Raw genomic sequence first — 15,483 nt, forward strand, 5'->3', positions numbered from 1 at the left:
CATTCCTGAAGCCCATTCCATCACTGAAGAGTGTCATCTCTGAGAAGATAAAAATGTTTAATACCCTGCTCTATGTATTTCCTTTGTGTGTGTGGACATTCTTCAGGTTTATTCTAACATTTTCTAATCCTTAAACAGTATCTTGCTTTCTTTGTTCTAGTACTTAGATCCAAAATGTAGTAAAGGTTAACACCATTCTGAACATACTTATCCTGACCATGACTATTTTGAAAAATAATGAACAATTCCAACCAGGTATAACAAAGAACTGTGGCTGGGTTTCACAAAATCCAAGAACATGCATTATGGCCATTTATGGGGCATGTGCTGTACTGCAAAGAACATACTAAGGTATTGGAGGCAGGCCTGCCTAGGTTTGGATCGAGGTTCCACCATTTAGTGGTTACACAGCTGTATGTAGGGCTCTCCATGCAATTATAATATATTTATAATGTCTAATTTATGTATAATATACCATAATTAGAATATTCATAAAAGTGCTTAATAGAGTACCTTCATAGTATTAAGGCACTCAATAAAAGGTTGTCATTAATACTTATTATATTCCATAAAGACAATTATTAGCCTCCAGATTAAACCCTGATTTTAACTCACCTTTGGCAGCAAACTTTTTTTTTGTTTTTTGCTTACACATAACCTAAAATAATTTGGAAAACAATGGTATTTTTGTACATTTTTAAACAGATGTCTAAAATTTCATTTAAAATCTTTACTCACAAGTTTAAATAGATGCAAAGTACATAATTTATGGTATATTATAAATATCGATGATTTAAAATGAAGCATATATCACTCTTAAATAAATTCACTAGAATCTAAATATTATGGCAATTTGATACCAATATCATCCATTTAAAAAATATAAGAACAAGTTATTTTTTAACAGTTAGAAATCTTACTTAGTCTCTTTTCTCCCTGAACTTATATTTCCATTCCAATTCTCCCACAGAATTTTACTCTAAATAGTATGTTTATGCTTGAAAATATTTTACTGATTACCCAATCGTACTTCTCTGCAACAAAAATATATATGTAAATTAAAATTTTAATTTTATTATCTATGACTTTAATGTTTTAAATATTAAAATTTCTTCTGGATTGAATAATTTTAATTATTTTAGTATAAAATTCATCAAAACAACACAAATATATTATAAACATTTAAAGTAAAATTGTATTGAAAATGCATCTTTTAACATGATGGATGAGTACTGATGATGGCATCTTCTACTAGAGGCAACTATTTGATTCTTAGATTAAGTGGTTTTCTCCCATTTATCAATTTAGTACCCATTAATAGAATCAAATTTCAAAAGGAACACGAGAAGTTGTTTAATCCTATCTAGAGAGCAAACTCCTGCTCTTCACTAACCCTTCTTTCATTACCATTATTTTTTTTTTTTTTTTTTTTTTTGAGACAGAGTCTCGCTTTGTTTTCCAGGCTAGAGTGAGTGCCGTGGCGTCAGCCTAGCTCACAGCAACCTCAATCTCCGGGGCTCAAGCGCTCCTCCTGCCTCAGCCTCCCGAGTAGCTGGGACTACAGGCATGCGCCACCATGCCCGGCTAATTTTTTTATATATATATCAGTTGGCCAATTAATTTCTTTCTATTTATAGTAGAGACGGGGTCTTGCTCTTGCTCAGGCTGGTTTTGAACTCCTGACCTTGAGCAATCCGCCCGCCTCGGCCTCCCAAGAGCTAGGATTACAGGCGTGAGCCACAGCGCCCGGCCCATTACCATTATTTTTAAGAGATATACCTAAAAGGCAGAAATGGTCTCTGGCTATTTACATAAGAAAAGACATCTAAAAGTAATTAATACTGTTCTTAGAAATTTTGGAATTCCCTCAGTGTTCTATAATATATGCTTAATTCTGTAGTATTATCAAAATAATCTTCATGTTCAAGATCCTTAGTTTTCTAGTGATAGGAAGTTATTTTTAAAGTCCTAACTTTTAACATATTATTATAAATTTCCTGCTTAGAATATCTTAAAAGTATATTTTAAAATTATTCTCTATAGGCCTAAAACAAGATCATCTAGTTTTCAAATTCCAGTTCAATTAGGCAATGGTTATAGGCTAAGAAATGTGATTTTAAAAAATCCATTCTAGTATCAGTTGATGTATTTCTTTATACAGCTTCAACAACTCAAACAAATAAACGTCTACCTAAAACTTATGTTGAAAACTTGTCAGACACTATATGGGAACTAAAAATGTCCTCAAGGGGTTTGCCCCCCTGGCCAGTATTTCTCAAAATGTGGTCTCAGGAATAAATTATATCAGCCTCTCTCCAGCTTTTGAGGCAGACAACGTAAAAAATGCAGGCCATTCATAGTTTCTGGGTCCTATTACAGATTTACAAAACCAGAACCTCTGAGGGTGGGCTGGTAATCTACATTTTCAACAAATGTTCTAGATGATTACAATGGAGACTAAAATCTGAGAAAAGAAGAAATATAGTTTACATGTTCAGCTTGGAAGATGTTTAGAGTAAGGGAGAATAACTGGCCAGTAGAGGCATGGGCTAGGTGAAAAGCAAAGGGATCTAGCAAGGACCATGCAGCAAGGCAAGTGTGAGTTCATGTCTTGACAGGCAGAGTTGAGAGTCTAGGCATCAGAGTCTGAGCAAGAAACATGAGCTGGGAGGTCAGCTCTGCTCTAAGGGAGAAGGGGGTTGCTGCTGGTGAGTGAGTGTTAGTAAGACTTTACATAGGCAAAATCAATTTCTCTAGTAGGACATAGGAAAAAGTATCTACCTCTTAACTTCACTGAAAATGATTTAAAAATATTTCATATTAAAGATGCATAAGGATCCAAAAAAAGTAAAGTAACCTTAGTTTTTTTGTTTAAAAACATGCTGTCAGCATGGAAATTAAATCATCCAAGAAAAATAGGTCATACTTTTGTTGGTTGCTTTTCAAACAAAATGTATTCCAAAATTATTAACTAAAACGAGCATAGTAGGAAACGATCAATAGAGTCTGTGCAGGTACAACAAAGTAGTATGTTTAGGAAGAGTAATAATTTTCTGTGATACCCATGAAATCAAAGCCTAGCTAATGCTTTAACTTTGGCTTTGGTTTAAATCTGAACTCTTGGTTTATATGCCAATTTTTAGAAGCAGAGAGAAAGTAATCGGTTTGTCCTTCCATCAAAAACTGATAAGACTGAAGTGTCCATGTAAAGATGCCCATGTCCTCCACTGGGCACCTTTTATGCCTTATATTTTAAATACATATTTTCTGTGGTATTTACCATATACCCATCTCCCTACCTAGACTGTAAGCTTTCTGAGGGCTAGTCTTTTCAATGTCTACATATTCCTAGGACTTAGCACTGTGCTGGCACATGAAAAGGGCTCAATGATTATTAACTGGATAAATGAAAAATACAGATTTGATCAATCTTAACTTACTGATATTTTAGGTCAAGTTCATGTTATCAAAAAGCCTACCCTCTGAGAAGGTGCTATTTTTTTCTGAAGTAACTTTTAATTTTATACTGGGCCCTTATTACAATCTCTTTCTCTGTCTCTATCTCATTACATTGAGAGTTGAAGTCACCATTATGGTTAAAAGATATAAAGTCACAAATGACCAATTAAAAAATTCTTTAGAGCAGGGATCATCAAACTATGGACCAGCAGGCCAAATCCAACCCAATGTCTGTTTTTGTAAATAAAGTTTTACTGTAACACATTCCAGTCATGCCCACACATTTACATGGTCTATAGTTGCTTATGCGCTACAATGACAGAATTGACTAATTGTGAACATATGGTCCACAAGGCCAAAAATATTTACTATACAGCCATTTACAGAAAAAGTCAGAAAGAATCATCCTGCATTCGTTTAAATCACCAAAACCACAATGGTTTACAAACATCAAAGTAGTAAAATAAATGTAAAGAACAGAAAATGTATTGGAACTTCTTTATGGTAAATAATTCTATTAGTAAAAGTAAAATCTGGGGTAAAAATTGAACATATTTGAAAAATTACACTTGAATAGACAGAGTCAAAGCTTGTAGTTTTATACACTCTTCAGTCAATAATAACTTAAATAAGTAGCGATACAAAAGCTGTCCTCTGACAGTGTCTGGCATTAGCAAGGTAGGCCTTTCTGGTTCAAAAATCACTCATTCACCTTTTGAGAACAGAAAGTTGGTAAGAAAATAAAGTGGCAAGAGTAGCTTTACTAAGATAAGTATCTAAAATGAATGATTTTCTCTACTAGGAATATAAGCTCCAAAGGGGCAAGAAGGCTTTTCTTTATTCCTATAGCCCCAATGTCTAGAAAAGTACCTGGACCTTAGTGGGCACCCACTAGGTGTTTGCTGAATGAATTCATTTAAAAAGCTATATAAGCTTTTATAAGAGACAAATTTAAACACTATGTATTCTGGAAAGAAAACTCCCAAATAGATCAGCAGCAAATTCCTTAGAGTTAGACATGGATTCTATGGTTACAATTTAAAAGTATCTGTCACATATGGCACAGCTAAAACCTGGGAAAAATTTAAGCTTGCTCTAGCTGATCAGGTATATCATGAGACAATTGCCGCAAACCTCCAAGAATGGAAAACAAAACCAGTGGAAACTGGCAACATCAAGTATATGGTAAGACTTTACTCTGAAGTTAAGGGAATTCTGTAAACTGTAGGATACATTTAAAATCAAACAGCCACAAGGAAACTACACGTTTCTGCCTCCTAAGCACTTTTCAGCAAATAATAAAATCCTCTTATTTAGAATGCTTATCTTAAATTAGAGCCTAACATTTCATAACCTATAATAATCTTCCTTAGATGTTCCCTGAATGTATTTTACTTTAATGATATAACTGTAATTATATATATATATATATAATCAAATGTAAATGTTCATCTTAGCCTAACCATGAATGTATTATATGGAGAATGTTGATTTAAAATCTGATTAAAAAATAAATAATAATCTATGCATAAATCTATCTCCACATTAGTTTCATTATTCATAATTAGAAAATACTTAGAAAACTGGGAGGTTCTTTAGAAATTAGGATAACAACATCTTGAGGCTGACTTAATAATCAGAAATATAAGGATGTACCCTATGCCAATTTAGGTCCACTTTCAGAATAAAAGTTACCTCGACAGGCATTTCTGATATTATAATTGCTGTTGAGTGTGAGTAAAGGACTGTGAAGGAAAATGAAGGTCAGAGAAGTTGAATGCTTAGAACCAGGTCATCTGAACTTCACTTCAGTGCACTTCTTCGATATTTTTTTGATTTACGTTTATTCCCTTTGGCTCTTTGTTAAAATAAGTATTACCAATTTGACTGGTAGCTCCCGAGTTCTTCTCTCTAGCTTTCCTGATTCCTTTCTATGCAACTGCATGAAAGCTGTTTCCTCAATTGCTCTCCTTTGGGTCATGTCATCTTATACACATTTCTGTCACTCTTCTAGAAAACCCTGATATGCTAGTGAAAGCTGAGATTTCCATTCACTTTGCCTCTTCATGGACTTATAGTACACATTTCTAAGTTAAAAATAAATGCTATCTGGGCCCAAGTAGTCTGTCCTATATTATAAAGTTTAAAATAATCGGTATCCCACCATTTACCTTTTCTCACAAACAATTCTGATTTTTTAAACTTTGGAAGAAGAGGATATTTTGCCAAAGTTCAAGTTTGACAGGATTAGTGAACTGGCCCATTGACCCTCAGAGGAGTTCTCTTAGCAGGCTTTTGAGACTGAAGCCATAGTATAGTCATCAAGTGTGTAACATGGTATAGAACATGATTAACATTTAAATAAACTAAATAGACAATATATGGTGCACATGAAGAAAGGAACTGAATGTGAAGAAGAAACACAAATAATAAAAGAAGGGAGAATTGTTTAATGATGGACCAGAGGTAAATTCCAAGGAAATGGTGAAAACTGTTTTGTTTAAACATGAATTATATGGAATTCACTTTAGGGTTTTACTAAACAAAACTGAAAAAATGTTACATTTTATATCAGTACTTATTATTAATTATGTAAGTGTTTGATTCCCAATTTCAGAACTATTGACTTTGGTTAACATGGATATTTTAACTCTGGATAACTATCTTTGCAGAAACCACAGAACTTTCTATCCTCTCCAAATCTTTGAGGGGAAGGTAGGGACTTAAAACATGATGCATGTAAATATACTGAATGTAAATATATTGCATATGAATGTAAATGTATGTAATGTAGATACACTGCATGTAAATATACTAAATTGAGAAGCCTAGGGAAAGGACTATGTAATAGAAAATTTGAATTTTCCTCACTCAACTGTGATCAATAATATAAAGTTTTTTAATAAAGTATTTGAGATATGTTGGTAAGAAAGTGGTCAAGATTTGGTGTTAAAAAAAAAGATTTGGTGTTTAAGATCTCTTCTTATCTATAAAAGTCTTGTAATTTTATATGTAGATCTTTTTTAAGAATCCATTTATCAGTAATGGTAGGGGAAATAATAGTAATAGTAGTACTAGTAATAGTAATAAAAGCATGCACATACTTAGGACATTCATGTGCTAAATTAATTATATTAATCTTTCATGACAGTCTTAGATATTATTATCACCTCCATTTTACAGATAAGGAAACTAAGGCAAATGCGGTTATGTAATTTACTCATGTCAATATAATTAGAGGCAGGCAGAGCTGGGATTCAAATCCAGCTTTACTTCCACAACTTAGACTCTTAAACTTCTACGGAACACGAGCAAATCAAATAATAAAAGAGATCAATCAAATCTAGTTTGAATTGGATCTAGTGTAAGTAATTTCGTTAATCAAACAATGGAAAACAGGAAAAAAGTATCACAGGTCTTTAAAGAACAGTGTTTTGCAATTTAATACGCTGATACATAATTGGCACAAAAAGTACATTTTGTGGGGACTCTTCAGAGATCATCTTGAGTAGTCTAATTCATCATTCCATTAATGAAGGAACAAAAGCAAAGAGATGTTAAGAACTTTCTCAAGTCATATGGCTTGTGAGAATCTGAATCTCTTCCCATTTAAATGCAGTGCTCTTTCCACTACAATATATACAATGGTAGCTTGGTCATATGAATTTTTATATTTCTAAAGGTACACACTGGAACATTGGAGCTGTGTTGTATAAAATATTTCTTGAAGTTAGTTAAGATGGGATTAAGAAATCTTTTAGTTGCATATGGTAAAAATATACATACACCAGAGATACTGAAGCCATCCATCTTCCCTCTCTCTTTATTGCAATATTTGCTTTATTGTAGTGTGGAACCAAACCACCACAATAAAGCAAATATTGCAATTTGAAAAGTCATACAAATTTTTGGGTTTTCCAATGCACATTCAAGTGTTTGGACTATCCTATAAAGTATATAATAACATGACGTCTAAAAAACGTACATACCTTAATTAAAAAACATTTTATTGCTGAAAATGGTAACAATCATCTGAGTCTTCAGCAAGTCATAATCTTTTTGCTGGTGGAGGGCCTTGCCTTCATGTTGATGGCTGCTGACTGATCAGGGTGGTGGTTGCTAAGGATGGGGTAGCTGTTGCAATTTCTCAAAATAAGACATCAATGAAGTTTGCTGTATTGATTGATTCATGAAATACTTCACTGCAGCATATGATGCTATTTGATAGCATTTTACTTTCAAAAGTGGAGTCAATCCTCGCAAACCCTGCTGCTGTGTTATCAACTAAGTTGATAAATGAATGGCACTTAAGTACATTTTGTGTTGTTCTCTGAACAATAATCACAGCATCCTCACCAGTAGATTCCAGTTCAAGACAATACTTTCTTTGCTCATTCATAAGAAGCAACATTTGTTAATGTTTTAACATGAGATTGCAGCAATTCAGACACATCTTCATGTTCCACTTCTAATTTCAGTTCTCATGCTATTTCTACCCCTCTGCAGTGACTTCCTCCACTGAAGTCTCAAACTCCTCAAAGTCATCCAGGAAAACTGGAATCAACTTCTTTTAAACTCCTGTTTAAGTTGATGATTTGACCTCTTCCCATGAATCACCAATGTTCTTAATGGCATCTAGAATAGTAAATCCTTTCCAGAAGATTTTCAGTTTACTTTGCCCAGATCCATCAGTGGAATCACTATCTATGGCAGCTATAGCCTTATGAAATATATTTCTCATATAATAAGACTTAAAAGTTGAAATTTTTATGGGCTATAGAATGTTGTGTTAGCTGGCATGAAACCAACATTAATCTCCTTGCACATCTCCATCAGAATTCTTTGGTGACTAGGAGCATTGCAATGAGCAGTAATATTTTGAAAGAAATCTTTTTTTCTGAGCAAGCAGTAGGTCTCAGCAGTGGGCTGAAAATATGCTATAAACAGAAGTGCTGTTATCTAGGCTTTGTTGTTCAATTTATAGAGCACAAGCAGAGTATATTAATAATTAGCATAAGGCCCTAGGATTTTTGGAATGGTAAATGAGCATTGGCTTCAACTTACAGTTATCAACTAACTGCATTAGCCCCTAATAAGAAAGTTAGCCTGTCCTTTGAAGCTTTGATACTATGCCCTGACTTCTCCTCTCCAGCTATGTAAGCCCTAGACGGCATCTACTTTCAACATAAAGCTGTTTCCTCTACATTGAAAATCTGTTGTTTAGTGCAGCTACCTTCATCAATTATCTTAGCTAGATCTTCCTGATAACTTGCTGCAGCTTCTACAACAACATTTGCTGCAAAAACAACGATGATCTAGTACCTCTTATATTATCCTGGATAGACATTGAACCCATCCTTTGAAGTAAGGTATCACAAAGATGGAAAAACATGCACCACATGTACTCGCTATCAAACCGGTACTAATTGATCAACACTATGGTGCTCACATGGTGCCGGTCAGGTGGGAGGTGGGGGTTGGAGGGGGTGGGGGGGTAAACCCACAGTTAATGGAAACAGGGTACACTGTATGGGGGAAGGACATGCTTATAGACCTGGCTTAAGCGAGATTTCATGTAACCAAAATGTTTGTACCCCCATAATATCCTGAATTGAAAAAAGGAAAAAAAGTGTAAGTAATAGTGATAGCTAGATAATTAATTTAACAACTTGCCACTTTTTTTTTTTTTTTTTTTTTGAGTCAGAGTCTCACTCTGTTGCCTGGGATAGAGTGCTGTGGCATCCACCTAGCTCACAGCAACCTCAAACTCCTGGGCTCAAGAGATCCTACTGCCTCAGCTCTCAAGTAGCTGGAACTACAGGATCACGCCACCATGCCTGGCTAATTTTTTCTATATATTTTTAGTTGGCCAATTAATTTCTTTCTATTTTTAGTAGAGATGGGGTTCTGCTCTTGCTCAGGCTGGTTTTGAACTCCTGACCTTGAGTGATCTGCTTGCCCCGGCCTCCCAGAGTGCTAGGATTACAGACATAAGCCACTGCCCCCGGCCAACAACTTGCCACTTAAGTTAATCAAGCTATTTGCTTAAATTACAGACTTAGAAAATATTTAAGTAAATGAGGAGGGGAGAAATTTTACCTTACTAAATTTTGCTGCATATATTCAACCTTCATTAAAACTTGGACCCCAGTCTGAGAGCGAATGTAGGCTTTCAACCTGAAATAAAAGCATCATATTTAAGGAAGCAAAATTGATTTTTAGTATATTTCAGGATAGTCTTATGAAGACTAAGCATTTATGTATAGCTAATAATACTTAACGTTCATCTATCCAAGTATAGAAAAGGAGGTAAAGATGTTTTCTAACCAAGATCTGGAGGGAAAAAAAAGTCACCATTCCTCTCTGTTTAAATAACATCTTAAATTTAAAAATATGTGTTTCAGTAAATTAAATTAATCTGGCTATTTGACATATTTATTTATTTATTTTTTATTTTTTATTTTTTTTTGAGACAGAGTCTCGCTTTGTTGTCCAGGCTAGAGTGAGTGCCGTGGCGTCAGCCTAGCTCACAGCAACCTCAAACTCCTGGGCTCAAGCGATCCTTCTGTCTCAGCCTCCCAAGTAGCTGGGACTACAGGCATGAGCCACCATGCCCGGCTAATTTTTTCTATATATATTAGTTGGCCAATTAATTTCTTTCTATTTATAGTAGAGACGGGGTCTCGCTCTTGCTCAGGCTGGTTTCAAACTCCTGACCTCGAGCAATCCGCCCGCCTCGGCCTCCCAGAGAGCTAGGATTACAGGCGTGAGCCACCGCGCCCGGCCTGACATATTTATTTTTAAAAAATATATACAATTTAGTGACAGATATTTTGTCTTACTGCCAAGTATATGACTAATGATAACTATATTATCAATTATAAGGAAAGAATGTCAACTATCAGAACTGTCCGGAAGACACTGCTTAATATATGACATGGGTTTGGTTCAGTCAGGGTAGTACCTTTTATCAAAAGCAAAAGAATGAGATTTAATTAGAACTGGATCAGACATTTTAGAATCTACCCATTCTAAATTTTAAACACCAGGTTACTCTGGAACCAAACCAAGCATTCATTCATATCCCAAGCAAGTACTATCTGGTGAAAATAAAGTCAACTGGGTTCCTGCTGAGGAGCACTAATAACTCACACTATATTAACAGTTTCTTTTTTGAGTAATGCCTACCATACGCTAGGTCCTGTACTAGGAACTTTATATATGCTATTTCTTTTATGCTTCATAACAACTCTATCTAGGAGATATTATCATTCTTAATCAGGAATGGAAAAAATCAAGGCCTGGAAATTAAGTAACTTGCTCCTAATCACACAGCTAATAAGGGACAGAACAGCTATTCTAACCCCGATAGCCATGACTGAATCTTTCCACTATGCTGCATTAACCACTTTTGTCCATGCTGTATTTCTGGATAGGAGGCAAAGTATACCTTACTTAGTTCTATGAAGAGTTGGCTGAAATAGGATTTCCTGTCTTTAATAGTTACTTGAAAACTCTTAATTTTCTGAGTTTTTAGTTCAACTTGAAAGGAAGTTTAGTTTAAGGGTTAGGAGTATAGACTTGACTCTAGACTGCCTGGGTTTATCGCAGCTTCCTTGTTTACTAGGTATATGAAGTTATTTAACTCAGTTTCCCATCTGTAAAATGGGTATAATAACAGCAATCTACCTTAAACAATGAGTATAAGCTACTATTGTTACTTATACTGACTGACCTTCAGTAAACACCAAGGAAATGTGACAGAAAGTAAATTACACTGATACATAACATGCTAATAGTCATGGCTTTGCTTAATAAATACGCACATAACAAGTACTTAAACATTTATAATTATTTCAGAAAATTAGAAGATTTTGGAAACATACCTTTGACGAATTACAGGGTCAGACTTTTCAGGATCAATGTAAGGTTTTAGAATTTCATTAATAGTTTTATCATCTGGTACTCTTTTGAATAAAGAAAAAACAACCAGCTATATTATTATTTATTACTTTCTGCTAAAGGTGTTAAATCAGAATTCCTAAATGTTATGAACTTTTCGTTTAAATAACTAATAAAGACCTTTTATTTTACTCCTGGCAAAATAAAACATCCTTTTAAGCAAAAATTACTTAGGAAAAAAGCTCAAAAAGACTTCTTGGACGCACTTAACAAGGTCTTAAAAAACAACATTTTGAGAAGCTCCTTATAAATCAATTATAAAAACATGAAACCTCTTTTAACACACACCTGTACTCAAACATGAAAAGAAAGAAGTCAGGATAAAATACATTTGAAACTTGCAGAAATAAAAATCAGATGATACTAATTTTAGTCAATGTTGAAGTTTATTTAATAATTCTAAATCCTAAAACCAGGTTTAAAAAATTGGTATTAATTTCCTTGGAAACAAAACATTTTAAGTTTTCCAACTTTCTTTTATATACACACACTGTTATAAACTTATACATAAAGCTGTATAAACAAAATTAAGACACTTTTAAAATAGGAATTTTCCTCAAACCTTTACACATATTTATATATACTATTGGCTACATATCCCTATCTATAAAGTAAGTCATTAGTCTATTATGTAACTTCAAATAACGAAGTTCTTCACTAAAATCTATGTCATGAGAGAGGACATTTACGTATAATGTGGATATATGCTAAATATACTACTTAAATGACAACTTTAAAATTATTCTAACCCAAGGAGTTAAATAGTACAGTCATTAAAATTTTTAAATGACAGTAGAGTATGTTTATATATGAAAAAAGTAGGATAAAACCCTTATGCAAATTAACTCCAATTAGGAATATACACATATAATTTCTAAAATAATGTATTTTCTGAGGGATATACTATAATGTTAACAGTAGTAATCTTCGCACAGTAAAATTTTCATCCCTCTTGATTCTCCTTTTATCCCTCCCTTAATATCTGGCTCCCCTGCTAAGTAACCATCATCAGGATTTCTGTGTTACTCATTTCCCTTAGAGCTCGCTCCACCACCTTTGTAGGTATTCATAAAAAGTATACTATTTAGTTTTCTGAGTTTTTTTCAGATTTACAACAGAATCGTACTCTATGCATTCTTCCCTAACTTGCTCTTCTTACTCAATATTATTTCTGAGATTCATCCATGCTGATGTGCATAACTATAGTTCATTTTCAGTGTTGTTTAGCATTTCATTATATGAATATACCACAACTTAGTTATCCATTCTACTACTGACATACATTGAGTGAACAGTTTATTTTAAATACAGAACCTTAAAGTAAATACAAATCAGTTCTTAGTAGTGATGATATAATACCTTTTTTCTATGTACTCAGCTTGACTTTGAGGAAATCGGAGCTTCACATGCCAACAAAACTGTTGTTTTCTAAGAGAGAAAATAATCATGTGAGGATCAAGATAGACAATAAAAGTTTGAATGCAAATAAAACTTTGTGAATTTTCATTTTAAGATAATTCTAATATCATTCTTGGAATTCAAAGTATCTTTTCTATTGAAAGCTAAATTTCTCTTTTCTAGGATTTTAAAAGCTATGTTTTTGAAAGAATATACTTGCAAGGGTTTTTAAAAGAGGAAAAAAAAATAAAGTGAAGCAGTTCTGAATTCCAAGGACTTTACATTCCTGAATTAGAAGGCAATTTCTCATACTTTAGGGGCTTTTGAGATCAATGTGCTACTACTTGAAGTTTACCAATAAATTTACTCATGATTAAATACAATGTCTTTGCCTGACTAGTCTGGAAATTAGGTGAATGAAGTATTGTCCGGTTGATTCCAGCTGGCTGCAGATACACTTCTGAGGCATGAGTACGTGCATTCAGTAGCAAAACAGTAGACAACAAGCTGGTTGCTAAGCAGAATGCACTCTGAGCTAGAGTTCCTTTGCTTTCAGGTCTAAACTTTGGTTTGATATAGCATCAACAGTAACAATTCACTAAATGACTTATTTTTAGGAAAATGACCGTATGTCCTATTTAATATAATCTAAATTTAGTGACACTAGACACCATTTCTTCTTAAAAAATCTAATCCTCCAAATATTGAAACCATTATAGAAATGTAAACATTTTCACTACATGATGGCTTTACACAATGCTTTCCTTACTTAACAGAAATTTTTAATAACACATTGGCAAATTTAACAGCTGGCAGCATCTCTTCCAAACAATGGCCAGCATCTCCTTGAAATGAACCCCTTAGCAGTAGAGCCTCAAAATCTAAAATAATTTTCTTTTAATATAATCTAATAGAGCATCTTCCACCAAACATTTATGTTAGTCAAATTTTTGTCAGAAAACAATTCCATAAACTCAAGTAAAATTCCTTTCATTAGGATAAGTTATCACAGATCTGCATATGGCAGTTTTCTTTAACAAGACAGTTGTTGACACAAACTAGAGAAAGATATGCTTTATTATGCTTATGTTGATAGTGCCACTTATCATACAAGAAACACTCATGTTAAGTTTAATTTTTTTTGATAGAACAAAGTCAAAAAGCACCCTTTACTAACCTAAAGGCCAGACGTTTAAAATCTCAGAGGAAAAAACATAAAAAATATTTCAATGCAAATGCAACATTAACTAGTTTTAAATAAATAATTCTTCCAAAATGAAACACCTTGCAATGTTCATTATTTGTGAAATAGGCAAATATTATCAAGAGGCTGAGAGATAACTATTATACATTTTTCTAAGAAATAAACTGATTTTGTTTATCTTAATGCATAATATGGATTCTTGTTTTTCCATTTTAGCTTATGGGGGGAGATCACCAACTTGTCATCCTACAGAATTATAAATCATACTCAATCACTCCAATCACTGTTCAAGTAATTTCAAGAACCATTCACTTTTTAAATATTTAGTAGATGCTAAATACCTTCAGAAAGTACCTAACATTCTAAACACAAAGAGAGAAAAGCCCTTGGAAATCAATTTATTTGCTGTAGTTAACTACTTGTGGTTATAATAAAGTCATTCACTACTATTTTATTACATATACATTGCTAACTTATGACTATTATAAAATTCTGTATTTGGCCTCAGTTCAAATATGAACAAATTTGAAAAGTATATTTACTTTACAAACGTGATCATGCAATATTTCAAAAACAAAGGAAAAAAGAATAATATAAAAACATTCAATATACCCACACTCAAATTTAGCCCACTTACACAGTGACATATTTTTAAGATTTTTTTTTTCTTCTAAGAAATAAAAGGCTATTGATGTGGTTGATGATCTTTTGTAGAGATGTGGTCTCACTATGTTGCCCAGGCTGGTCTTGGACTTCTAGCCTCAAGCAATCTTCCCACCTCAGACTCCCAAAGTGCCAGGCATGAGCTATGGTGCCCAGTGATCCTTTGTACTACACTTTGATCCAAGGTGGGCAAAGAGAAGTTGGAGGGTGTTATATAAAGAATTGCTGTGAAATGGGTGAATTAATTTTCCTAAAATTCACGTAAGTTCTGACATGGGCAATCAAATCTCTTCATAAGACCCAAGAAAGTAAGTTTGTTTCCCATTTTTCATAATTATATATACTGACATATGTCCCACTTAAAAAATACACATAAGTCAAAATCCCAGCAACATTACTTGGATTACTTGGATTACTTGGAGCATTTTCTAAAAATAGATTCCAAGAAGTACAATCATTAGCATAGAGCAGGGTTTCTCAAACTGAGCAGCGGTGATGTTTTAAACTAGAGAATTCTTTGTTATGGGAGCCTCTGTCTATTGCAGGATGTTTGGCAGCATCCCAGGACTCCATCTTCTAGATCCCACAAGAGGTAGGGAACTCCCACACCCCCAGTTGTGACAACCAAAAATGCTACCAGACATTACAAATGTCCACTGGGAGGCAAAATAACCACTGTTAGAGAATCACTGGGACAGAGGTTTGAACATTTATTACCACTCCTAATGCATTATAGATATTGTTCCTAAATTCAACAAAATGCCTTCAACTACAATAATGCCAATTGTGCCCTTGGC

General features: G+C 33.8%; 1 protein-coding gene across 1 annotated transcript in view; it reads right to left on the reverse strand.

The window, feature by feature from the left end:
- Positions 1-15,483, reverse strand: part of ZNHIT6 (zinc finger HIT-type containing 6) — a 49,842-nt gene that overhangs the window by 13,944 nt on the left and 20,415 nt on the right. The window contains exons 6-8 of the mRNA XM_012747571.3: positions 12,781-12,849; positions 11,346-11,426; positions 9,559-9,636 (exon numbers count right to left, since the gene is read on the reverse strand). Coding sequence (XP_012603025.2) covers positions 9,559-9,636; positions 11,346-11,426; positions 12,781-12,849 — 228 coding nt within the window. The remainder of the gene's footprint in view (positions 1-9,558; positions 9,637-11,345; positions 11,427-12,780; positions 12,850-15,483) is intronic.

This window comes from Microcebus murinus, chromosome 2 (assembly GCF_040939455.1).
Source record: "Microcebus murinus isolate Inina chromosome 2, M.murinus_Inina_mat1.0, whole genome shotgun sequence".
In the NCBI taxonomy this organism is placed as follows: Eukaryota; Metazoa; Chordata; class Mammalia; order Primates; family Cheirogaleidae; genus Microcebus; species Microcebus murinus.